The sequence below is a fragment of the Thamnophis sirtalis genome, unplaced genomic scaffold (assembly GCF_051295495.1).
Source record: "Thamnophis sirtalis isolate CommonGarterSnake01/CBP01778 unplaced genomic scaffold, rThaSir2_p1.2 scaffold_2, whole genome shotgun sequence".
NCBI lineage: Eukaryota > Metazoa > Chordata > Lepidosauria > Squamata > Natricidae > Thamnophis > Thamnophis sirtalis.
In genome coordinates this window covers 64,491,383-64,516,706 of record NW_028261382.1, presented here as the reverse complement: position 1 = coordinate 64,516,706, position 25,324 = coordinate 64,491,383, and the positions used below count along the sequence as shown (strand labels likewise).

General features: G+C 46.6%; 1 protein-coding gene across 1 annotated transcript; it reads left to right on the top strand.

Annotated features, from left to right (window-relative positions):
• Positions 1-12,347: 12,347 nt before the first annotated feature.
• LOC148048891 (transmembrane protein 132C-like) lies at positions 12,348-24,357 on the top strand. The gene is made up of 4 exons (XM_087705815.1): positions 12,348-12,626; positions 13,940-14,213; positions 19,310-19,501; positions 23,000-24,357. Exons 1-4 carry the CDS (start codon positions 12,463-12,465, stop codon positions 24,194-24,196), a joined length of 1,827 nt encoding a protein of 608 aa, XP_087561941.1. The 5' UTR covers positions 12,348-12,462; the 3' UTR covers positions 24,197-24,357.
• The last annotated feature ends 967 nt before the right edge of the window (positions 24,358-25,324 follow it).

The window sequence follows — 25,324 nt, the reverse complement described above, 5'->3', positions numbered from 1 at the left end:
GGAGTTTCACAGAGTTGGAAAGGTCATCTTGTAGGTCATCTAGTCAACACCCCCCTCCCCAAGCAGGAGACCCTACACCATTTCTGACAGATGGCAGCCCAGTCTCTTCTTGAAAGCCTCCAGTGATGAAGCTCCCACAACTTCCGAAGGCAACTTCTGTTCTATCAGTTGATTGCTCTCACCATCAGGAAATTTCTCCTTATTTCTAGGTTGAATCGCTCCTTGGTTAGTTTCCATCCATTATTCCTTGTCTGGCCTTCGGGTGCTTTGGAAAATAGTTTGACCCCCTCTGCTCCGGGGCAGCCCCTCAAGCATTGGAAGGCTGCTATTCTGTCTCCCCTGGTCCTTCTCTTCACTAGATCAGCCATGCCCAGTTCCTGCAACCGTCTATCATATGTTTTAGCTTCCAGTCCCCTCATCATTCTGGTTGCTCTTCTCTGCACTCTTTCTAGAGTCTCCACATCTTTTTTATAATGTGGAGTTGACTTTCTGTCCTTCAGCTCTGCACCTCCATGGTCAACTATGACCTTGTTGGATCAAGATGGCTTGCTGATTCTTGTCCCATCTTTCTGGTCAAGGTTTACTTGTTGGTGTTGCCTTTTCTTCTCCACTGGATAAACATTCAGAACTTTCCTGACAACATACTGGGTTCTGACACCCTTTTGTAGGGGAAATATGTTGATGTTGTTGACTTTATATGGATGCAAAGATGATCTGGAGCAGAAGACAGCAGCCCGCAGCTCTGGATGTGGCTCTTTCATCCCTCTTCTGCTGCTCCCTGTCACTGGTCAGTGCCACAGTTGATAGGGCTTTTGGTTAGGACAGATAGAGAAAAAAGGATGCGGTGCTAGGAGGAGACTCTATGGTGGGGGAACCGGACTTCCAATCTGCAGAGGAAAAAGGATGCCACACTGGGAGGAGACTCTATGGTGAGGGAACCGGATTTCCGGTCCACAGAGGAAAAATGATGGTACACTGGGAGGAGACTCTATGGTGGGAGAATGGGATTTCTGGTCAGCAGAGGAAAAAGGACGTCATGCTAGGAGGAGACTCTATGGTGGGGGAACTGGATTTCTGGTCAACAGAGGAAAAAGGACGCCATGCTAGGAGGAGACTCTATGATGGGGGAACTAGACTTGTGGTCAGCTACAGAATTGAACCAGGGGCTTCTATTTAGGCGCTTTGAATGTTTAAGGTTGCCTGATACCCCTGATCTGGATTAACACCTGAACTTCGGTTCAGCAGTAAGCAATACCTGAGGTGAATTAAAGAGTTATGTTACAAAATAGCTGGGTTATTTGTATTCCAGATTAGAGCCCATCCTGAAATTGGATATAATTAGTGCTTCCTGAAAATATCTCTAAAATGTATTGAGGTGCACCATAGAGATAATATATGTCGCTCCAGCTATTAAAGCATCCCTGCTGGATTTTAATGCTTCCGTATTAATAATGCAGCCAACCTTCCTTTGGCTCAAGGCAATTTGAGTTTTTGGCTGGCCGCCGTTGTCTACCGACCCTTCAGACTTTCAGTTAAAGATGCAGATTTCGCAAACCTTCATCAACTGGCACACACACACACACACACACACACACACACACACACACTTATTTATTTATTTACTGCACAATCTTCCTAATACAAATAGAAAGCCCCAAACTTTATGGCTACCGATCTGTCATTCTCTAATCTCAGAGCTTCCTTGCAACTTCTCTACCACAGTTATGGTCCTGCAGTCAGGGTTTAAAGTAATAGATATAGAGGTGGCATTCAGCAGGTTCTGAGCAGTTTTGGAGAACCAATAGCGGAAATTTTGAGTAGTCCGGAGAATGGTAAATACGACCTCTGACTGGCCCAGCCCCCATCTATTCTCTGCCTCCCGAGTCCCAGCTGATCAGGAGGAGATGCGGATTTTGTAGTATCCTTCCCCCAGGAGTGGGGAGGGAATGCAGATTTTACAGTATCCTTCCCCTGCCACACCCACCAAGCCACGCCCACAGAACCGGTAGCAAAAAAATTTGAATCCCATCACTACATAGATCCATTTCAAGCAACACTCCAAGGCAAGTAGATTCCTCAAAGAATAGCTTTATTGGAAATATCATATTGACACATACCTGGTGAAAACCGACTCTGAAAAGTCCTGCGGTTTTCACCTAATTAAAAGTAATTAATTTTTTCCCCTCCCCAAACAACCAGTCACATGGTCCAATCAAGGTGCTGTCTGGTTGCCTGGTGACATAGCAATAGTTTAGTTTAGTTTAGTTAGTTTAGTTTATTTGTCTTGTATGCCGCCCACTCCCGAAGGACTCCGGGCGGCTCACAATAGACAAGGGAAGGGGGATAAACAGACAAAGACAACACTTTAAAAAATGCAACATTCACAGTTTCCGTGGGGCTGGATGTTTCACAAGCCCCCCGGCCTGCTGGAGCAGCCAGGACTTGGTGGCTTTGCGGAAGGCCGGGAGGGTAGTAAGGGTCCGGATCTCCACAGGGAGGTCATTCCAGAGGGCTGGAGCTGCAACAGAGAAGGCTGTCCCCTGGGGAGTCACCAGCCGACATTGGCTGGCAGATGGAATCCGGAGGAGACCTAACCTGTGAGATGTAATCGGTCTATGGGAGGTAATCGGCAGGAGGCGGTCTCTCAGGTACCCAGGTCCGATGCCATGTAGGGCTTTATAGCACCTTGAAGCGGGTCCGGAGACTAATGGGTAGCCAGTGCAGCTCGCGGAGGATAGGTGTGACGTGGGTGTACCTGGGTGCACCCACAATCGCTCGCGTGGCTGCATTCTGGACTAACTGAAGTCTTCGAACACTCTTCAAGGGCAGCCCCATGTAGAGCGTGTTACAGTAATCCAGTCTTGAGGTCACAAGGGCGTAAGTGACTGTCTGAAGGGCCTCCCGATCCAGGTAGGGTCGCAATTGGTGCACCAGGCGAACCTGGGCAAAGGTGCCCCTGGTCACAGCCGACAAATGGTGTTCTAAAGTCAGATGGGGATCCAGGAGGACTCCCAAATTGCGGACCCTCTCTGAGGGGCGTATAATTTCACCCCCCAGCCTGAGAGATGGAATAATTGGCCAATCTTTGGGAGGGAACATCAGAAGCCACTCGGTCTTGTCTGGATTGAGTGCCAACTTGTTTGCTCCCATCCAGACCCTAACAGCCTCCAGGCACTGGCACATCACTTCTACTGCTTCGCTGAGTTGGCACGGGGCGGACAGATACAGCTGCGTATCGTCGGCGTATTGGTGGTACTTAATCCCGTGCCGACGTATGATCTCACCCAGCGGCTTCATGTAGATGTTAAATAGGAGGGGGGACAGGACCGAACCCTGCAGCACCCCATAATTGAGGAGCCTTGGGGTCGACCTCTGCCCTCCGACCAACAGCGACTTCGACCTGTCCGAGAAGTAGGAGGAGAACCACCGAAGAACGGTGCCTCCCACTACCACCTCTCACAACCACCACAGAAGGATACCATGGTTGATGGTATCGAAGGCCGCTGAGAGGTCAAGGAGCACAAGGATAGAGGGGTGATCCCTATCCCTGGCTCGCCAGAGATCATCAATCAGCGCGACCAAAGCAGTTTCCATGCTGTAACCAGGCCTGAAACCCGACTGATAGGAATCTAGGTAATCGGTTTCATCCAAGGACCGTCGGAGTTGAGAGGCCACCACTTTCTCAACAACCTCCCCAACAAAGGGCAGGTTGGAGACTGGACGATAGTTGCTCAAAATGGCTGGGTCCAGGGACGGTTTCTTCAGGAGGGGTCTCACCATCGCATCCTTTAGGAGGGGCGGGAAAATTCCCTCCCGGGAAGAGGTGTTAACTATCGTCCGGATCCAGCCGCGTGTCACCTCCCTGCTGGTCGAGACCAGCCAGGAGGGGCACGGGTCCAGTATACAAGTGGAGGCACTCACCGCTCCCATGGCCTTGTCCACTTCCTCAGGAAAAGCAAGTTGAAACTCAATCTATAAAGTATGCTCAAGACCTTCCCCCGGTACCTCGGCTGGTACTGTGCAATTGGAGTCCAGCTCTGTCTGAATCCGAGTGACTTTATCCTTTAAATACTGAACAAATTCCTCAGCTCTACCCTCCCTTTCAAGAGGGAGAGGGTTATTCTAAACAAGGCGGCTGGGCGTGATTCAGCGGATGCAATAAGGGCAGCAAAATGCGAACATTTCGCCACCCGTATTGCCACGAGATAGGCTCTGATAAAGGCTTTCATCAGTGCTCGGTCTGACTCAGATTTACTGGCCCTCCAGCGGCGCTCTAGGCGTTTCTTTTGGAGGTGCCCTCCTGGATCCGCTGCCTCGGAGAGGTCGCAAAGGCACAATCCGGTTTAGAGCCCCCGCTGCCGCTGTATTCCAGGCAGCGACTAAGGACTCCACCGGATTGTGGACGATAGTGTCAGGTATTTCTCCAAGCACCGTCTGAAATCCCATAGGGTCCATCAGGCGCCTGGGGTGGAACCACCTAATCGGTTCCCCCTCCCTACAGTGGGGGATTGGTTTCCGAAAGTCAAGCCTCAGTAGGAAGTGATCAGACCATGACAAGGGCAAGGTCTTAATGCCCTTCAACGCTAGATCACATCTCCACTGCTCCGAGAGGAACACGAGGTCAAGTGTGTGACCCGCTGAATGAGTTGAACCCCGAATTACTTGGGTCAAGTCCATGGCTCTCATGGAAGCCATGAACTCCTGCGCCCCGTCAGAGCATTCACCAAGTGTAGGCAGGTTGAAATCCCCCAGAACCATAAGCCTGGGGAACTCCACCGCCAACTCGGCAATAGCAGTTAGACTTATATACCGCTTCATAGGGCTTTCAGCCCTCTCTAAGCGGTTTACAGAATCACATCACCCCCTCCTTCCTCTGACCAGGTGTGAGAACATCCTTGGTTCCCAAGAGTATTTTATTTTGACTGCAAAACCCCAGCTCTCTCTAATCCCCGCCTCCATATCTGTTTTGATCCAACGTTAGCAGAAGCAAGAAACAGACTTCTTGTCACAAAACCCCCCTCTTTATTTACCTCTTGTGAATTAATGGCATTCACCCACCAAAACATCCACACAATAGTCCTTCAAGGAATTAACTGCAATACAGACCTTATCAGTTCCTTGTGATAATTGCCAGGCCGTGAACTCCCACCTGAAAGGCTGCAAATTAAGTTCTGGCAAGCAGTCTTTATGGCACAAAACACAATGAACAAAATCTTCAGAAATACGAACTGTTGTCTCCTACGACCACCACTCCCCTTTCCTTCTATTTATTCCCCAGTCAGGGAGGCGCCATTCAGCATCCACATGTGCTTTGCTTCCCGAGAGTCGGGAACGACTAGCACATATGTGCGAGGGGAAACTTTACCCAGATAATTACAGAACATAGAATACCAGAGTTGGAAGGGATTCAGGGGTCTTCTAGTCCAACCTGCTCAAGCAGGTAACCCTATATCATTCCAGACAAATGGTTGTCCAGTCTCTTCTTAAAAGCCTCCAGTGATGGAGCACCCACACCTTCTGAAGGCAAGTCATTCCAATGATTAATTGTTCTCACTGTCAGGAAATGTCTCCTTAGTTCTAGGTTGGCACCGTCCTCAAAAATTTCAAGAAACATTAAAGGAAACCAGAAAATTGTGGCCCAATAAACCATAAGGCAGAACTGGAAGGGTGAGACTTAATATTTTACACACTCACTCTTGCTATATACCTCTTGGCACGCCAACCAAGTCTGGTCCATAAAACATGAACATCATTGAAAAGTTGGTAATTCTCTATCCTTAGCAATATAAGTGACACACTCAAAGTGTAACTGATGTTCCGGGATATTTAGCCAGTTCTTTTCCTATCTCTCTCCTGGTTTGGCTTATCAACAGCCCTCGCCTTGTCTGAATTCTGAATTTACACTCCTCCCTACAGTTATAAAAGTCCTCAATCTCCCAAGGACGGGTCTAACCTTTTAAAAAGTGGACCAGAAGATATTTACAGTGGCACTAAACCATGAAGAATAGCCCAGGTTTCTTCGCTGGCTCAGCAAGATTCATCCAAGATGCTTTCTCAATGTCTATTAATAATGAGGGTTCCATTCTGGGCTTTGGGAATCTCTTCCCTTCCTGGAAACTTAGAAAAGGAGCCAGTTATTTTTAATTTTAATGTTTTTGCAAAACTTGAGGGGCGAGGAAATCGCTTCCCTCTCTAGAACAGATTGCTCAGATTTGAACTCTAGCCTTGCTTTGGCAGTCAAATGCCTTCTACTTATTTCTGTGTCTATTCAAATGCAAGTAAGTCGAGCATGTGCTGAGGTTGGCAGCAAAGGAATCCAACAGAGAAGAAACATAGAATAAAGGAGAATATCTGTAGCTCAGGGTTGGCATGAGGGGGTCCTTGGTGCTCTCTGAGCTTGGTGGTTTTCTTGCAGAGGTTTCATCACCCAACTAGGTAGTATCATCAGTGCTAGAAGGGAGTGAAGTTTGCAGGGGGGGGGAGGAGGAGGAGGAGGAGGAGGAGGAGGAGGAGGAGGAGGAGGAGGAGGAGGAGGAGGAGGACCACTGTGGAGTCCTTGGTGCCCTCTGAGCTTGGTGGTTTTCTTGCAGACGTTTTATTACCCAACTTGACAACATCATCAGTCGTAGGAGGGAGGGAAGTTTGCAAAGAGAAGGAGAGGGACTGTGGAGTCCTAGACTAGGCTAGCACTGATGATGGTACTCACTTGGCTAATGAAATGTCTGCAAGAAATCAACCAAGCTTGAGGAGCACTTGAGGACCCCTTCCTCCTCCTCCTCCTCCTCCTCCTCCTCCTCCTCCTCCTCCTCCTCCTCCTCCTCCTCCTCCATCATTCTGCAAACCCCACTCCCTTCTAGCACTGATGACATTCCCTAGTTGGGTCATGAAACATCTTCAAGAAACCACCAAGCTCAGGGAGCACCAACAATCCTACTTTCTTCCTCCTCTTCCTCCTTCCTCTCCTCCTCCTTTTCCTCCTTCTTCTTCTCCCGCTTCCTTCTCCTTCTCCTCCTTCTTCTTCCTCCTCCTTCACCTTCTCATCCTTCTCCTCCTTCTCCTTCTTCCTTCTCCTTCTCCCTCTTCCTTCTCCTCCTTCTCCCCCTCCTCCTTCTTCCTCCTCCCTCTCCTCCTCCTCTTCCTCCCTGCAAACCTCACTCCCTTCTAGCATTAATAATGTTATCTAGTTTGGATAATGAAATGTGTGCAAAAAAAAACAACCACCACCAACCAAGCCCAGAAAGCAGCAAGGACCCCCTCAGATACATCTAAGTAAATCAACCCAGTGGGGCATGTCAGGATTTGAAGGACAAAAATCTCTTTTGCCTTTTCCTGCGGGCCTCTTTAAAGGCTAAAGAATGCTAATAAACCTGAGGAAGTTAGTAAAATTCAATACTTTTTAGTATCTCCTCTAGCATTGATGCTGAGATAAAATATGTGTATATCTTTGGAAGCTTTCCACCTGACTTCGAAGTTCAGGAGTTGCTAAATTTGAAGGTTGGAGGACCTGGTGTGCAGTAGGTGTTTTGAACGTTGGACTAGGATTGCAGAGGTTCAGGATGGAATTCCTGCTTAGCCATGATGGAGATGCATAGCAAGCTGCATCCATCCTGCTTTCCGTTGCATTAGAAGTCAATCAAATATCCCATGATCCCCAACTCTTTTGAGATTTTTTCAATGTGCAAATGTCCCACAAATTATGAGATTTCCCAGATTTTCCTATTCTTCAAAAGAAAAAGAAGAAAGTCCAATTGCTTCCTGAAAAAGCACCTTTGGGACAACTGTGACCTGATGGCTGAGAATCTCTACAGACGTTTTGCTATGCAATTTGGGATGAAGACCCTTGGAATGGTGTGGGAGTAGGAACGGATTTCCAGAGGAAAATTGCAGACTACAGAAAACATTTGCACCTCTTAGTTGACCCTGAGGACACAGATAAACCTCCAAGTGCCTCAACGAATCTCTAAAAGGATGCAAATGACCAACTGTCTGCAAGTATAAATCCTTCCCTTCCCCACCATCCAAGTCAGAGCTGAAGAAGCTCCTTGGATGAAAAGCGAAACCTCTTCAAAGAAAAAACAAGTAAGTCCTCCTGAAAAAGCACCTTTGGGATGAGATTTCCTAGTAAGAAAACATCCTGTGATCCCTGACTCATCAGATCTCTATGAGCAAATGTTTCATAAATCCTCAACTCTTTCCCTGTGCAAATATCCCATCATCCCCAATGCTTATCAGATTACCCAATGAGAAAATGTTCCATGATCCCCAAATCTGGCCAAATGTCTGTGTTAAGAGATGAGATCTTGTGTGAGTTGCAGGCATCTTTCTACAAATGCTTCCAAACCCCATGAGATCTCCCGTGATCTTGGGAGATCTCTAACTCCTTTGAACTTTCATTCTCACTCCTTTTTCTTACCATTGAACAAGACTGTGTTATAAGGCAGGTTGACCCAAAACATCAAGATCAAGATACAATCAAGATGCAATTAAGATCAAGTGAGGAACTAATACCTCTCTATAAAGCTTTAGTAAAATCACACCTAGAGTACTGCATCCAGTTTTGGTCACCACACTATGAAAAAGACGTTGAGACTCTAGAAATAATGCAGAGAAGAGCAACCAGGATGATGAAGGGACTGGAGACTAAAACCTATGATGAACAGTTGCAGGAACTGGGCCTGGCTAGTCTAGTGAAGAGAAGGACCAGGGGAGACAGGATAGCAGTCTTCCAATATTGGAGGGGCTTCCGCAGAGAGGAGGGGGTCAAGCTATTTTCCAAGGCCAGACAAATAATAATGGATGGAAATTGATCAAGGAGAGATTCAGCCTAGAAATAAGGAGGAACTTTCTGACAGTGAAAACAATCAACCCATGGAACAGAAGTTCTCTTCGGAAGTTGTGGGAGCTTCATCACTGGAGGCTTTGAAGAAGAGACTGGACTGCAGTTTGACAGAAATGGTGTAGGGCTCCTGCTTGGGCAGGGGGTTGGACTAGATGACCTACAAGGTCTCTTCCAACTCTGTTAACCACAGCTCCAGACTAGGTGAGTTGACAATGTGAATTGCCATGACAAAAGAGTTATGTTGACCTTAAATTTCTTTATTCCGCCTTTATTTCTATTTGGTGCCTTTTACTTGCGATGAAAGCTGTTTGCGAGAGAAGCGACAGATGTTGGATTTCATGTCTGGGAGCAATATTTTATTCCATATATCCAGGGTAGCAGGAAGCTTTCATGAGTTAATGGACCAAGGCTCTTTGCCCCTTTGTTTTTCCCAAAGTAAAATCTCTTATTGCATTCTTACAGCCTGAAGATTTATAGAGAGGATATTGTTTAATTAAGCACACATACCAAGAGATTTTTAGATGCTACAGTGAAAAGAAACTGAATTTTTCAGACTTATAACATCCTTCTAGGGCTTATTCCCACCTTGCCAACGAGTGTTAAATTATGAGAAAAGGTGAATAGTTAGGAAGAAGTCCATTTTAACGCTTTATTCCTTGCACTTCATACTTGATTAATACCTCCCATCAACTTGGCTTAGTGGTGTAAAGGGACGCGGTGGCTCAGTGGCTAAGACGCTGAGCTTGTCAATCAGAAATGTCAGCAGTTCGGCGGTTCAAATCCCTAGTGCCACATAATGGAGTGAGTTCTCGTTACTTGTGCCAGTTTCTGCCAATCTAGCAGTCCGAAAGCACGTAAAAAATGCAAGGAGAAAAATAGGAGCCACCTTTGGTGGGAAGGTAACAGTGTTCCATGTTCCTTTGGCATTGAGTCATGCCGGCCACATGACCACGGAGACGTCTTCGGACAGCGCTGGCTCTTCGGCTTTGAAACAAAGTTGAGCACCGCCCCCTAGAGTTGGGAACAACTAGCACATATGTGCAAGGGGGAACCAACCCAACCTAGTGGTGTAAAAGAAGTTTATTCCATCTCTCAATTTTATACAAATTTACTCAGAATCAACTTTCCAGAATTCTAAATGTCTATGGAGATTCTCAGTCATCCAGGCTGACCCAAACATGTGTTTTTCTCTCTCTCAAAAGGCAAATGAACGTTTTTCCTTGAAGACGTTTCACTTCTCATCCAAGAAGCTTCTTCAGTTCTTACTGAAAGGAGGAGGTTGGAAGGATTCATATTCCTTGCAGTCATCTGGTCGTTAGTGCTCTTTCTGAGAGTCCTTGAGGCCACTTAGACCAATGAACCCCCTCCACCATTCAGTCAGAAGGAAAGAAGCTTCTTGGATGAGAAGCAAAACGTCTTATAGGGAAAAATAAAAAGTCCACTTGCCTTTTGAAAAAGCACCTTTGGGACACCAGAATTCTATTCTTACGGTTGCTTACCCACTCAGCCAGATGTTTCGATCAGATCTGGCATTTCTTTCCACCCATCAAGTCCTTCCCATGCACAGATGTTGTCATTTGATGGCACTAAAAATGTTGTTGAAAGATGTAAGCTGTTCCAAATCAGGCTGCCTTTTGCAATTGACTTATGGGGGTTGTGTCAGTGCTGACGATGTTCAAGTGATGCTCCAGATGTTTTGCAATTATATCCAAGGCACCTTTTACTGTTGGTACTACATGTCAACTCCTAAAGTTTCCACAGTGAGAGAAGGAGGGGGGAGTGCATTCTACACATACCTTCGGCTAAAGTCAGATTACTGCAGAAGGCTTGGGAGGGGCGCACCTCATTGCAGAATGTGATTCATGACACAGACTGAGGGAAGGGGAGGAACGGGTTAAGTTCAGCCATAAAGTAAACAAAGCTTAGATCTGACTATGAAACACCTTGCCTAATGGTGCTCCTAATAAATGACTAGTTTTGTATTGAAACTTGGCTCAATACTCATCAATCAATTAGGGCATTTTTAGGAAACCTGACACTATCTTTGCAAACAATATCTTCCTATCCCAAGTCCTTGGGAAGGAGTCCAAATCCAGCTGCCAGTTCTTTAGTGGGTGTTGGCCTCCATTCATGCCAAGTTCTTCCCAAGAACCATATATCAGCAGCTCCAAGCTGTGATGAATTCTCATCATCATTATTATTATTTCCCAAAGCAGCCCTTCTATTTTTTCTTCTCCCTTTAGACGTTACAAATTCCTAGGATGGTTCTGTACAAGGAATAAAACACCCAGGGGAGAAAAAAAAACCTCCATTCCTTCTATGACAGACCATTATCTCTTTTTTATGGCTGGTTTTATGCTGTTGAACTTTTCTTTTCATTCAACTTCAGGGCAGCCTCCCATCTTCTCACTGGCAGCCTTGAACTGGATTTATTATTTAGCATGTAAATATTGTCCCAGAATAGAAGCATACATTAGCATAGCCAATTTCAGAGGGAGAACCGTAATCGCTTCTTTAATCAGTGTTGGATTTTACAGACCACTGACTTCCCTCTTCTGTTAACATGGCTGGGGACAAGCTGGCTGGTAGAGATAGATAATGGATGGATGGAAAGAGAAAAGAGAGAGAGAAACAGAGAGATGATACAGGGACGATAGACAGACAGACAGATATAAATAATAGATATCATTGATAGATAAAAAATCATTGAAAGAAACAAAAGGTACAGAAAGATTAGATTAGATAGATAGATCGATGATAGATAGATAGATAGATAGATAGATAGATAGATAGATAGATAGATAGATAGATAGATATAGAGACAGACAGACAGTCAGATAGTTATACATAATAGATAGATATCATTGTTGATAGATAAAAATCATTGAAAGAAACAAAGAATACAGAGTGATTAGATAGATAGACAGATAGACAGACAGATACAGACAGACAGTCAGATAATTATACATAATATATATTGTTGATAGATAAAAATCATTCAAAGAAACAAAGGATACTGATTAGATAGATAGATAGATAGATAGATAGATAGATAGATAGATAGATAGATAGATAGATGCTAGATAAAGAGAGAGAGAGAGAGAGAGAGAGAGAGAGAGAGAGAGAGAGAGATGATACAAGAGAGAAGATAGATGACAGAAAGCTACAGCTAGATGGCTGGATGGATGGATGGATGGATGGATGGGGAGAGAGAGAGAGAGAGGGAGAGAGGGAGAGAGAGAGAGAGAGAGAGAGAGATGGTTGCCAAAGAGACTCTGTGATAACATTGCCATCATAACAGTTCTTAAAAGTGTCAAAAATGTTGCCAAAAACTTTGCAACCATGCACATTGTGTCATATGTATTTCCAGTGAAATCATTGAGCCTCACTGAAGGCCCAGGCCCGAAAAGCTAAATGGGCATGGTCTGATCATACCAAATGCCAAGTACCTACCCTGGCTCTCAAAATTCCAGATGTGGCACCAAAGATCTCCTCCAAAGATGGCCAATCCATGGCAATCATCCACTCAGCGACATCCCCTGATTCTATCTTGACCTCTTCCTCGTTTCATTCTTTTCTAGGTCTCTGATCGATGTGACTATGTTTTTGTCAACGGCAAAGAGATGAAAGGGAAGGTGAATGCTGTGGTGAACTTCACCTACCAGTATCTCAGTGCTCCCCTGCGGCTTACGGTTTGGGTCCCCCGCCTGCCTCTTCAGATCGACGTGTCCGACACGGAGCTGAACCAGATCAAAGGTTGGAGAGTCCCCATTGTTTCCAACCAGAGGTGGGTTTTGTTGGTTGGCTTGAGATTTGTGGCTTCGATCTAAGTACAACAGACTTCTGTTTCTATGGCACCTTCTTTTTCAACCTACTGTTCTGCTTCTTTCCCTTCTTTCAGTAGATAGGGGAGAGGAGTTCACCAAGGTGACCGGAAAAGGAATAGATTCCCTAGGGTGATCCACCTCAGTTTTCCCCCCAATTCCAGAGGACCTGGTGCAGTGGTTAGAGTTGGATTGGGTTCAGGGAAAATCAAGCATCAAGCTGTCACTTGATCATGGGACTTTCTGAAATATGTGTCTCTCCTCTATCTCTATCATCTACCTACCTACTATCTACCTACCTACCTACCTACCTACCTACCTACCTACCTACCTACCTCCATCATCTATCTGTTTATCTCTATCTTCTATCTATGTGTATATTTATCTGTTTATCTGTCTGTCTATCATCTATCTATGTACTGTACCTACCTATGTACCTATCTATCATCATCCTGTCTATCTATCATCTATTATCCATCCATCTATCCATCCATCATCTATCTGTCCATCCATCCATCCATCTATCATCTACCTGTCTAACATCTATTATCCATCATCCATCCATCCATCCATCTATCATTTACCTATCTATCATCTGTTATCCATCCATCCAGCCATTCATTCATTCATCCATCCATCTATAATCTACCTGTCTAATATCTATTATCCATCATCCATCATTCATCTATCTATCTATCTATCTATCTATCTATCATCTATCTATCTATCTATCTATCTATCTATCTATCTATCTATCTATCTATCTATCTATCTATCATCTATCATCTATCTATCTATCTATCTATCTATCTATCATCTATCATCTATCTATCTATCTCTATCTATCTATCTATCTATCTATCTATCTATCTATCATCCATCTATCATCCATCTATCATATTTCTCCCTCTCCCTCCCTCTTTCTCTCTCTCCCTTCCCCCTCCTCCTCCCTCCCTCCCTCTCTCTCTCTAATGTAGTTTATATAATGATTGGGGGGAGGATAACATATGGGCAATTCCATTTAAGAAGTCAATAAACAAATATATTTGGTTCAGGGTAATTGCAAATTCTCCCTTAGAGGAAGCCTTCATTGGAGATTAGTCCATGAGCCAACGATGCATTGTCCTCTCCAATCAGCAGAGAGATTCCCATTGACTATAGAGAATCTCCCTACAAGGGCATCTTCTTTGAAGACGAAGCCATGGCAGTTTTGAAGTGTCGTGTGCATATTGAACACATTAAGCATGAAGTTCGTCTCTAAATGCTAATTTTTCAGATTGACGCGAGACAGTGAGGATGAAGATGAAGATGAGCGGAAGGGAAGAGGCTGCACCCTCCAGTACCAGCATGCCATGGTGCGGGTCCTCACTCAGTTTGTGGCGGAAGATGCCAGCCCATCAGGGCAGCTGTCCTATTTGTTGGGCTCCGACTGGCAGATGGACATAACAGATTTGGTGACGGACTTCATGAAGCTTGAGAAACCTCACGTGGCCCAGTTACAAGGAGGCAAGGTTCTGGTTGGGCAGGAAGTTGGCATGACAATGGTCCAGGTGAGTCTATCACGTTGGTAGAACATTCCTGCCTTGATATTCCATTCTATAAAGATATTTGAGAGAAAGGGACAGTGAAACTTGGAAATTTACTAAGTCTGCATTACTATTACTATTAATCTTCTCATCGTTCCCATCACCCACCTCCTTCCACTTATGACTGCAGGACTGTGACTTTGTTGCTTGTATCCTTACGATTTATATGGATTGTTTCCTAATATGATTTGATTGCTTATTTGTACCCTGTGACTATCATTAAGTGTTGTCGCTTATTGGTATTGGTATTGGTATTGAGTTTATTTATATGCCGCCCTTTTCCCTGGGGGGACTCAGGGCGGCTCACAACTTAAAAAGGGAAGGGGGGAGAAAGACAAACTTTTGGACATATAAGACAATACATAATTAAAAAAAAACAACATTCATACCATTCGGGCGGGTTACAATCTTAGTCCCAGGCCTGACGGGATAGCCAGATTCTGAGGGCTGTGCGGAAGGTCTGGAGGGTGGTGAGGGTCCGAATCTCCATGGGGAGATCGTTCCATAGGGTCGGAGCTGCTACCGAGAAGGCTCTCCTCCGCGTAGTTGCCAGTCGGCACTGACCGGCAGATGGAACTCGGAGGAGGCCTAATCGGTGAGATCTAATAGGTCGCGTGGAGGTAATTGGCAGTAGGCGGTCTCTCAAGTACCCAGATCCACTACCATGAAGGGCTTTATGGGTGACAAGTAGCACCTTGAAGCGTACCCGGAGATCGACAGGTAGCCAGTGCAGCTCGCGGAGGATAGGTGTTATGTGGGTGAAACGAGGTGCACCCACAATCGCTCGCGCGGCCGCATTCTGGACTAGCTGAAGTCGCCGAATACTCTTCAAAGGCTGCCCCATGTAGAGCACATTGCAGTATTCCAGCCTAGAGGTCACAAGGGCTCGAGTGACTGTTGTGAGAGCCTCCCGATTCAGGTAGGGGCGCAACTGGTGTACCAGGCGAACCTGGGCAAATGCCCCCCTGGTCACAGCTGACAAATGATGTTCGAAAGTCAGCTGTGGGTCCAGGAGGACTCCCAAGTTGCGGACCCTATCTGAGGGGTGTAAAATTTGACCCCCCAGCCTGAGAGATGGAATACTTGCCAAATTGGTGGGAGGGAAACACAACAGCCATTCGGTCTTATCTGGGTTGAGCACGAGTTTGTTAGCCCTCATCCAGTCCCTAACAGCTTCAAGTCCCTGGTTCATCATGTCCACCGCTTCATTGAGTTTGCACGGGGCGGACAGATACAACTGGGTATCGTCCGCATACTGCTGGTATTTTATCCCGTGCCGCCGAATGATCTCGCCCAGCGGTTTCATGTAGATGTTGAAAAGCAGGGGGGACAGGACCGAACCCTGCGGCACCCCATATGTTAGGGGCCTAGGGGTCGATCTCTGCCCTCCAACTAACACCAACTGCGACCTGTCCGAGAGGTAAGAGGAGAACCACTGCAAAACAGTGCCTCCCACCCCCACCTCCCGCAGTCGTCGCAGAAGGATACCATGGTCGATGGTATCGAAAGCCGCCGAGAGGTCAAGGAGAACCAGGATAGAGGCGTAGCCTCTGTCCCTGGCTAACCAGAGGTCATCGGTCAATGTGACCAAAGCGGTTTCTGTGCTGTAGCCAGGCCTGAAGCCGGACTGGAATGGGTCAAGATAGCTGGCTTCCTCCAAGGACCGCTGGAGCTGAAAGGCCACCACCTTCTCAACAACCTTCCCCACAAAGGGGAGGTTGGAGACTGGACGATAATTGTTAAGAACGGCTGGATCCAAAGATGGTTTCTTCAGGAGGGGTCTCACCACCACCGCCTTAAGTGCGGGGGGAAAGACCCCCTCCCGAAGGGAGGTGGTAACAACCGCCTGGATCCAGCCCCGTGTCACCTCCCTGCTGTTAACAACCAGCCAGGAGGGGCACGGGTCCAGTACACATGTGGAGGCACTCACAGCTCTCATGGCCTTGTCCACGTCCTCTGGGGCAACATCCTGAAACTCAACCCAGCGATGGTCTGCCAGATTATCCTCTTGTGCCTCGGCTGGATCTGCAGGATCGGAGTCCAACTCCGGCCGAAACCGAGCAACTTTGTCCGCTAAGAACTGGACGTAATCCTCAGCCCTGCCCTGCAGGGGGTCCCCCGTGTCCCTCCTATTTAGGAGGGAACGGGTTATCCTAAACAGGGCGGCTGGGCGGGACTCAGCGGAGGCGATCAAGGTGGCAATGTAAGTTCTTTTCGCCGTCCTAATTGCCCTGATGTATTCCTTGACGCACGATGTTAGGAGTGCTCGGCTCGATTCGGATTTGTTGGATCTCCATAAGTGCTCTAGGCGTCTCTTCCGGCGCTTCCTCTCCCGGAGTTCCTCGGTAAACCAAGGGGGCCTCCTGGATCCACTGCCTCAGAGTGGCCGCAGTGGCGCAATCCGGTTAAGAGACTCCATCGCTGCCGAGTTCCAGGCAGCAACCAGAGTCTCCACCGGACTGTGGGTGAGAGTATCAGGAATAACCCCAAGCTCCGTCTGGAACCTCAAGGGGTCCATAAGTCGCCTGGGGCGGAACCACCTGGTCGGTTCCTCCTCCCTACAGTGGAGGTTTGGTCTCCGAAAGTCAAGCCTCAGTAGGCAGTGGTCTGACCACGACAGGGGTATGATCTCACTACCCCTCAGACCAAGATCACAAGTCCACTGCTCCGAGAGAAATACGAGGTCGAGCATGTGACCCGCTGAGTGGGTTGGGCCCCGAATTACTTGGGTCAAGCCCATGGCTGTCATGGAAGCCATGAACTCCTGCGCTCCATCCGAGTGTTCACCGAGCGAAGGCAAATTGAAATCCCCCAGAACCATAAGCCTGGGGAACTCAATTGCCAGCTCGGCTACCGACTCGAGGAGTGAGGGGAGGGCTGCTGCAACGCTGTTGGGAGGCAGGTACGTTAACAGCAAACCCACTTGACCCTTGAGGTCCAACTTCACCAGCAGGGACTCACACCCGACAAGCTCCGGAGCAGGGATCCTACGAGGTACTAGAGACTCTCGGATAACAATAGCCACACCTCCACCCTTTCCCTGGGCTCTCGGCTGATGGAGCACCTGAAAACCTTCTGGGCACATCGCTACGAGGGGGACTCCTCCCTCCGGGCCCAGCCAGGTTTCAGTAATACATGCCAGGTCTGCCCTCTCATCTAAAATTAAGTCCCGGACGAGGGGAGCCTTGTGAACTACAGACCTGGCATTTAGCGACAACAGCCTGAGACCAGGGTCCTGATTACTCGCACCATCTGGCCTTGGAGTGGGACTCATAGGGCCGGAAGGAGGGATCTCTGTGACGTAGCGAGCCCTCCTTCCCCGGTAATGGCCAGCCCTAAAGTCCCCGCCGTATCTGCCCCTCCCTGTTACGACCGTAATGCTCCGGCCCACTCCCGTGTCCGTGGTTCCCTCAACCACCCCTATGGCTCCCGCGTTCCCCGGCAGGCCCTCCGAATCAAACACACTCATTTGTTCACTCAGACAGTCCCCACATGGTAATTAAAACACATAAAATACAATAAAATGGGATAATAAAAGTGGGATCATTCATTCAATCACAAGCAAGTCCCATGCACTCACCATACCAGTTAAAAATTACGGAGCACTGCGATAGTGCGCTATCAGACAATGGTGTAAGAAATGAGGAGGGAGCTGCTCCGCTCTTCTCCCTCTTCTATGTCCCAGAGGAAAGTCCACAGCTGGAAGGCCAGAAGTCAATGATGTACAAGGCAGTCGCACGTGGAGAAGGGCAAGGCAAAAATGCCTGATGTTTATAGATAGAATCTGTTCAGTCTTATTCCCCTTAAGGTCCCAGAGGAGATCAGCAGACCACGTGGAAGGAAGTCTCTTTCCTGGAGTTATATAAGGTCCATAGTCCGGTGGGCCAAAGTCTGAAGCTGGCCCCAGCTGCTCAAGGCAGAGGGAGAGAGCACCAGTTTTCTTGGTACCAAGGCCTCGTCCCTACAGCTGCCATCATCTATTGTTCCTAATAAGCAATTAAGGAGAAGGTAAAATAAGGTTCCCCAATAACTGGGGGGAGCGACAAAGGAGCAATGTCTGAGGCGGCTATGATGATAAGGGGGCCAGAAGATGGGGAGAGGAAGGGGCGTCCAGGCCTCTTTTCTCCTCGGATTGGGAGCGCAGAATGACAATAAAGCTGCTCAGGGCTCCGTCCTCCGTCCTCCATTCAATCCCCAGCCGAACAGACAAGCGGCCAGATTTCTTTTCTTTTTTTTTCCCCGGAGGACCACAGGACAAACAAGGCAGCTGGCAGCAGGGCGAGCAGAGTAGAACGGGGGGGGGGGGTCCAGGGGGGGGGGCTACGGCGGCGGCAAAATACAGCCGGCCGCCCAATCCACCGCTCCCGACGATCTCCAGCGAGTTTCTGATGACCCCCACCTTCAAGATGGCAAGAACTGAGCCCCCAAGCTCACCGCACCACTCAAACCCGTCACAGCAGGCAGGGAGAGAGGGAGCGCCGAAGAGTTACACAACGCTGAGATCAGCAGCGCCGCGCCGCCATCTTCTCCCTCACGCCGCAAATCGCCGTTCCAAGCCGCCGCAGTTCCGCTGCTCAGGGGGACAGCCACAGGCAGCTACCGATGAAATGCTGGCCCTTACAAAATTCCTGGGACCAAGCCCTACCAGGGGGCTTTGTTGTTGTTGTAAATGGACTCCGGAGGCTCTAGAAATCTTCTGTATTTAGCACTGGCTTCTGTGGAACGAGAAGCCAGGCAGCCATCCGAGTCCCGCACATGCACTTATGATTTGTGACAAATGTATCTTGTCTTTGTGTACACTATTCTGCTCCTCTCTGCTCTGCCCTGCCCTGTCCTATCCTGATTTCTCTTCCTATTCCTAATCTTCTATTCTATTCTACTCCTATTACTATTCCTTCCTCTTCCTCTTCCTCTTCATCTTCCTCTTCTCTTCCTATTCCCATTCCCATTCCATTCTATTCCTCTTCTCTTCTCTTCTCTTCTCTTCTCTTCTCTTCTCTTCTCTTCTCTTCTCTTCTCTTCTAATGTTCCTAAGAGGATCTCTTTGTTGACTCCCAAAGGTCCTTTCTCCACTATCTGACTCCATCTTGGCTGAGAAAACTGTGATGGTGTTGGACGACAAGGTGACCATCACCGATATGGGAATCCAACTAGTAGCTGGGTTGTCCCTGGTCCTTCAGCCCAGCACAGCTAGTCATCAAGCTTTCGTGGCTACCACCATAGCTCAAGACTTGCTTCACACTCACAAACAGGTAGAGCATTTTGGATTTTTCTGAGTCATTACACCTATGTCTCCAGAATCTCACTTCATCTTTAACCCACCAGTCCTTATCATCAAAAAGATACGGAGGGATGTATTCTGATCTAGGCTACCCAAGAACAGGAAGCAAACTCCTTGTCCTGACAAAAAACCCTTTTATTAATTTACTGTGAATTCTGCTCATTCACATCCAGCAAAGTCTTTCAGGGAAGGATTTACAGTCACAGACCTTATCTGGCTTGGAGAGCTGCCAGGCCGAGATCTGCAAAACTTGGCAAGGAGTCTCAGAGAGTCACGAACTAATGAAGTAAACTAATGGTCTCCTGCAAACTCCACTCCCCTTTCACTCCTCTTTTATTTCCTCTGGGAGGGGCCTTCATTGTCCACCTGTGGCCTTACTCCCAAGTAAACCCCTGTTCTTTAGCTGTTCCCTTCATCTGGCAACTCTGTGCATGCGCACACTGGGAACAGGCTCCAGCTGTTCTTCTGCCCCACTGATGCCTGACTCTAAAGGCAGCTGATAACAGTCAGATGGCCCTGGCCCCCTCTCTGCCTCCGACCCAGAGCCCTCATCAGAGCCTTCCCCAGACTCCAGGACTGGCCCAAGTTCCTCCCCAGCCTCCTCACTGTACGAATCTCCTGCCAGCTCTGCTGGCCACTGGCAGCCCACGACAGGATGGAGCAATGAAACTGTTCCTCAAATGGGGAGAGTCATTACGCCTTCTTACTTTATGTCCCCCTCTAAAAGCTTACTTCTTCACAAATATCCCACAGAGGTCCAGGCATGTTCTTCCCAAGGCAGTGGTAAAACCTTTTAAGCTAAATGGGTATACATTTGTACCAATTGTTCCAAAAAAGAAAAGACCATTCTCATGTTTAAATGATGTTTGCATCAAGGGACAAATCCTCTTAGAAGAGATTTTCCCCCCCTCTGGCTATTTCCTACCTGGAAGGTATAATAATCCTTGAAGACCATTAAACTGAATGGCTCCCTTCTGCATTGCTTAAAAAGTATCAGATTTATTGATCAGTCCTATTGATTAAGCATTCCAGCCCTGTAAAGAGGCACTCTATTTCTCCTTCCCTTTACAGCTGATTTATGTCAGGAAACAACCATCTCCTTGAAAAGTTTCTAGAACAAGTAAAAAAAACAACACTGATAGTATGGGCCAAAATGTTTGGCTATACCATAGAATTAGATAAATGGCAAAAACTTTGAGAGAGAAATTACAAAATGACAATGGCTGCTGCATATAAGGAAAATCTTTATAAAATGTTCTGTAGGTGGCACTTGATACCAGCAAGACTAGCCAAAATGTTTAAAAATATGTCCACCAAATGTTGGAAACGCAATCAGATTCCGGGTGCTTAGTATCACATGTGGTGGACATGTATGAAAGAAAGAAAATATTAGACGAAAATACACCCACGGCTGGAAAAGATGATTGTGCAGCATTACAGATTTAAAGCCAGAAATATTTTTGTTAGGTATAATCCCAGAAAGTTATGGTTAAGCGACTAGACACTTAATGACACATGTATTGACAGCAGTGAGAATTGTACTTGCACAATATTGGGGAAAACGAGAACACCCCACCAGATGAAAACATAGCTTGGAAAATATTGGACTGTGCAGAGATGGATAGATTGACATTGAAAAGAAAAGATAAAGGAGATACAGAGTATTCAACATAGAACAGGTTTTATCAATGGTTAGAGATGAGAGGCAGAAATTAGATGAAGAAAGATTATTGTTATGTATAAGTAAAATATGAATCTTCTTTTATAATTATAAGTAAGATAAAGGTAAAGGTTCCCCTCACACATACCGTATGTCCTAGTCATTCTAGACTCTAGGAGGTGATGTTCATTCCTGTTCCAAAGCCAAAGAGCCAGCGCTGTCCAAAGACATCTCTGTGGTCATGTGGCCAGCATGACTAAACCCCGAAGGCACTTTCCCGTCCCAGTTGTTCCTTATTTTTCTACTTGCATTTTTACATGCTTTCAAACTGCTAGGTTGGCAGAAGCTGGGACAAGTAATGGGAGCTCACTCCATTATGCGGCGCTAGGGATTCAAGCCGTCAAACTGATCGATAAGTTCAGTGTCTTAGCCACTGAGCCACTGTGTCCCTATAATTGTTATAATTTTAAAAAAAGAAAGAAAAGTCAGTAGGCTTTCACCAGATTCATGAACCTCAAAGCTAGAATGGAATAACAACTTGAGAAAATAAGAGTTACGGATAGTAACTTGGGAAACATACATAAGGGAAGTCCTTGACTTTCCAACTGTCTGTTTAGTGGTGATCTGAAGTTAAGAGACCTCAGAAGCAGTTGGGTCCCAGTAGTAAGTGGGATTCAACTGTAATAATTATTAATTATTAATCAATAGCAATAATTCCAAAACCTGGAATTAAGGAGAAACTTCCTCACAGTGAGGCCGGTGAACCAGTGGAACAGTTCACCTTCAGAAGTTGTGAGTACTCCATCACAGGAGGTTTTTAAGAAAAGACTGGACAGTCACTTGTCTCAAATGGTACAGGGTCTTCTGCTAGAGCAGGAATTGGACTAGGAGACCTCGAAGGTCCCTTCCTTCTCTATTCTGAACTTGAATTTAGTTGGGTCCCAAACAGTTGAGTCACAATTCATAAAACCAATGCAATCCTAAATTGCATTAACAGAGGGTTTCAGTCAAGATCAAGGGAGGCTCCATAAAGCCTTAGTAAGACCACACCTAGAGTACTGCATCCAGTTTTGGTAACCACACTATAAAGAAGATGTTGAGACTCTTGAAAGAGTGCAGAGAAGATGACTAGGGGACTGGAGGCTAAAACATATGATGGACAGTTGCAGGAACTGGCATGGCTAGTCTAGTGAAGAGAAGGACCAGGGGAGACAGGAGAGCAGTCTTCCAATATTTGAGGGACTGTCATAGAGAGGAGGGATGGTCAAGCTATTTTCCAAGGCCAGACAAGGTATAATGGATGGAAACTGATCAAGGAGAGAGTCGACCTGGAAATAAGGAAAAAATTTCTAACAGTGAGAGCAATCCGCCAATGGAACAGAAGTTGCCTTTGGGTGTTGTGGGAGCTTCATCACTGGAAGCTTTCAAGTAGAGATTGGACTGCCCTCAGTCAGAAATGGTGTAGGGTCTCCTGCTTGGGCGGTGGGGGTTGGACTAGATGACCTACAAGCTCCCTTCCAACTCTGTTAATCTGTATCTGTAAGACGTCACATTATCTCTGCGGTTACAACATTGCAATTCAGGCACTTGACAACTGATTTAGAAAGTCATGTGGTTGTACTCTATTTTTTATTTTGCCAAGGTAGAGTCTGCTTCCTGTCTGGACTATGTCAAAGACTTAACACATGCAATGTGTTTTCTTTTTCACTGGTCCATTTTCCATGAAAACTAGCGAGCTGTTCAACTGACATCTCAGAAGGCAGAAGGCGTTTGACCTTGTTTTAACTATTTCCTTTTGTTTTCTGCTAGGAGGCCATGGTGAGCTCCTGGATCCAATTCAGTGATGGTGCTGTGACCCCACTGGACATCTATGACCCCAGAGACTTTTCCCTCTCTGCCTCCTCACTTGATGAATCGGTTGTTACGGCCCATCAGAGCTCTGCGGTCAAATGGCCAGTGGTGGTAGCAGAAGGGGAAGGAGAAGGCCTCTTGGTCAAAGTCGATATGATGATCTCTGAATCTTGCCAGAAGTCCAAGCGGAAGAGTATCCTAGCAATTGGCAATGGAAACATCAAAGTCAAGTTTGGCCAGAACGATGGCAACCCCCATAGTCTTGGGGATTACAGTGCTGAGGAAATTGAAAACCATGCCAGTGACCGGAGGCAGAAGGTGTTGGACCAAGACCACCATGGCCAGGAAGGACAATATTATAGAAGCTCTTCTGCTGAACGAGAAGAAGGTCCTGCAAGGAAGAACGGTGTGACAGCCAAGTCTACAACCAAAAACAAAGTCTTCAAAAGTATCCCCGAAGGAGATAAACTTTCAGATGAAGGTCTACTCCAGAACATCCCGATTGACTTCACCAACTTCCCGGCTCAGATCGATCTTCCCCAAAGCAATAATGGCATGAAGGACAGCGACCTGGTTGAGACACCTAGAGGTCTCAGTGACTTGGAGACAGGGATGTATGCCCTGTTAGGAGTCTTCTGCCTCGCCATTCTGGTCTTCCTAATCAACTGTGCCACCTTCACATTGAAGTATCGTCACAAGCAGCTTCCCATGGAAGGGCAGACCTCCATGAACCACTCTCATGACTGGGTGTGGCTTGGGAATGAAATGGAGCTGTTGGACAACCCAGCAGATGTCTCACCTCCGCCGGATGAATGCACCACGATCATAGACCAAGGGATAGGCTTTGACATGGGCAGTCAACTCCTCGTTGGCACGCCAAAAAAACTCCCGAGTCAAAGCAGTCCCAAAATTCAATTGGGAGACAAGCAAATCAGGGACCTGAAGCAGGAAAATCCTCTGCATTCGCCCGCCTCCAAGCGGAAGCGGGTCAAGTTTACCACATTCACCACCATCCCTCCTGATGATGGTTGCCCCACAGTCAATTCCATCCTCAATTGCAATGAAGATGACATTAAATGGGTTTGCCAAGATATGAACCTGGGAGAATCGAAACAGATCAGGAACTATCTGGAGAAACTCAAAGACAAAATGTAGCATCACTCCTTGGTTTTAAGAGTCAACAGCCACACCTTGATGCCTTCAGATGCATTGAAATATGTGAATAAACAAATATATGCATGAACTGGAGTGGAGACTGAGTAGGTGATGTGTAGGACCAATTTTGATAGCCCAGCAGATACGTTCTTTGATAAACCCAGCTAATGTCTAATCAAGCTGGACTGATTGCAGGGGGCAAAAAAACAGTTGGACTTGGTTAATCCTTAGATAGAACATCATCAATATGTTCTTGGGCTGTAGGCCCTACTGGGAAGTAATAAAACACAACCAGAAAGAGACAACAGCAAATTACTTCCACATTGTTGCCAACTATACTACATGGATGTTTTCATTAAAAGTTAATTCCATGTTTATTTGTTAAAGCATATTTGCTAATGTCTATGGAGATTCTCAGTCCTCCAGGTCATGGTTGTCCCAAAGGTGCTTTTTCAAGAGGCAACTGGAGTTTCTTGTTTTTTCTTTAAAGATGTTTCGCTTCTCATCCAAGAAGCTTCTTCAGCTCTGAAGAAGCTGAAGAAGTTTCTTGGATGTCGATGCCTTGTGATTTCTCCCACATCCCATCCTCTTCAGACCAAATGTGTAAGTTTGCTGCAGAAATCAAATCCAGAAAGCACATACAGGTGACTGAGTCAGCAGGATTCATTAACTTCTTTATACACATAATAACACATGAGTAAATGTACAATACCAATAGTGGATTCTTCCAACGTGGTAGTCGTTACAAGCAAAACACAGGAGAGGTTGGTTTTCAGTTTCAATTCAGAAAGCAGACTAGACTAGTTCTCTTGCACAGATTCAGAGCTTCATAGGTAAGCCATGCCCAGGCTCCGAGCCATCTGGAATGGCTCTCAGTCACCAAATAGTTCCCGTTGGCTGACTCAGTTGCCATGCCTATACATTGGCTGACCTTGTTACCATGTCCTATTCCAGCCAGTCCCCAATGGCTGACATGTTGCTATGTCCTATTCCAGTTCATGAATATCCTGACAAAATGTTTCTAAGGTCAAATGGAAGTTCCCAAGCAATAGCTGGTGGATAGGTACGAATCAAAAGGTTGGGTTTGGAGAGATTATCAAGTGCAAAGTAACCAAAAGTATTCTTTTT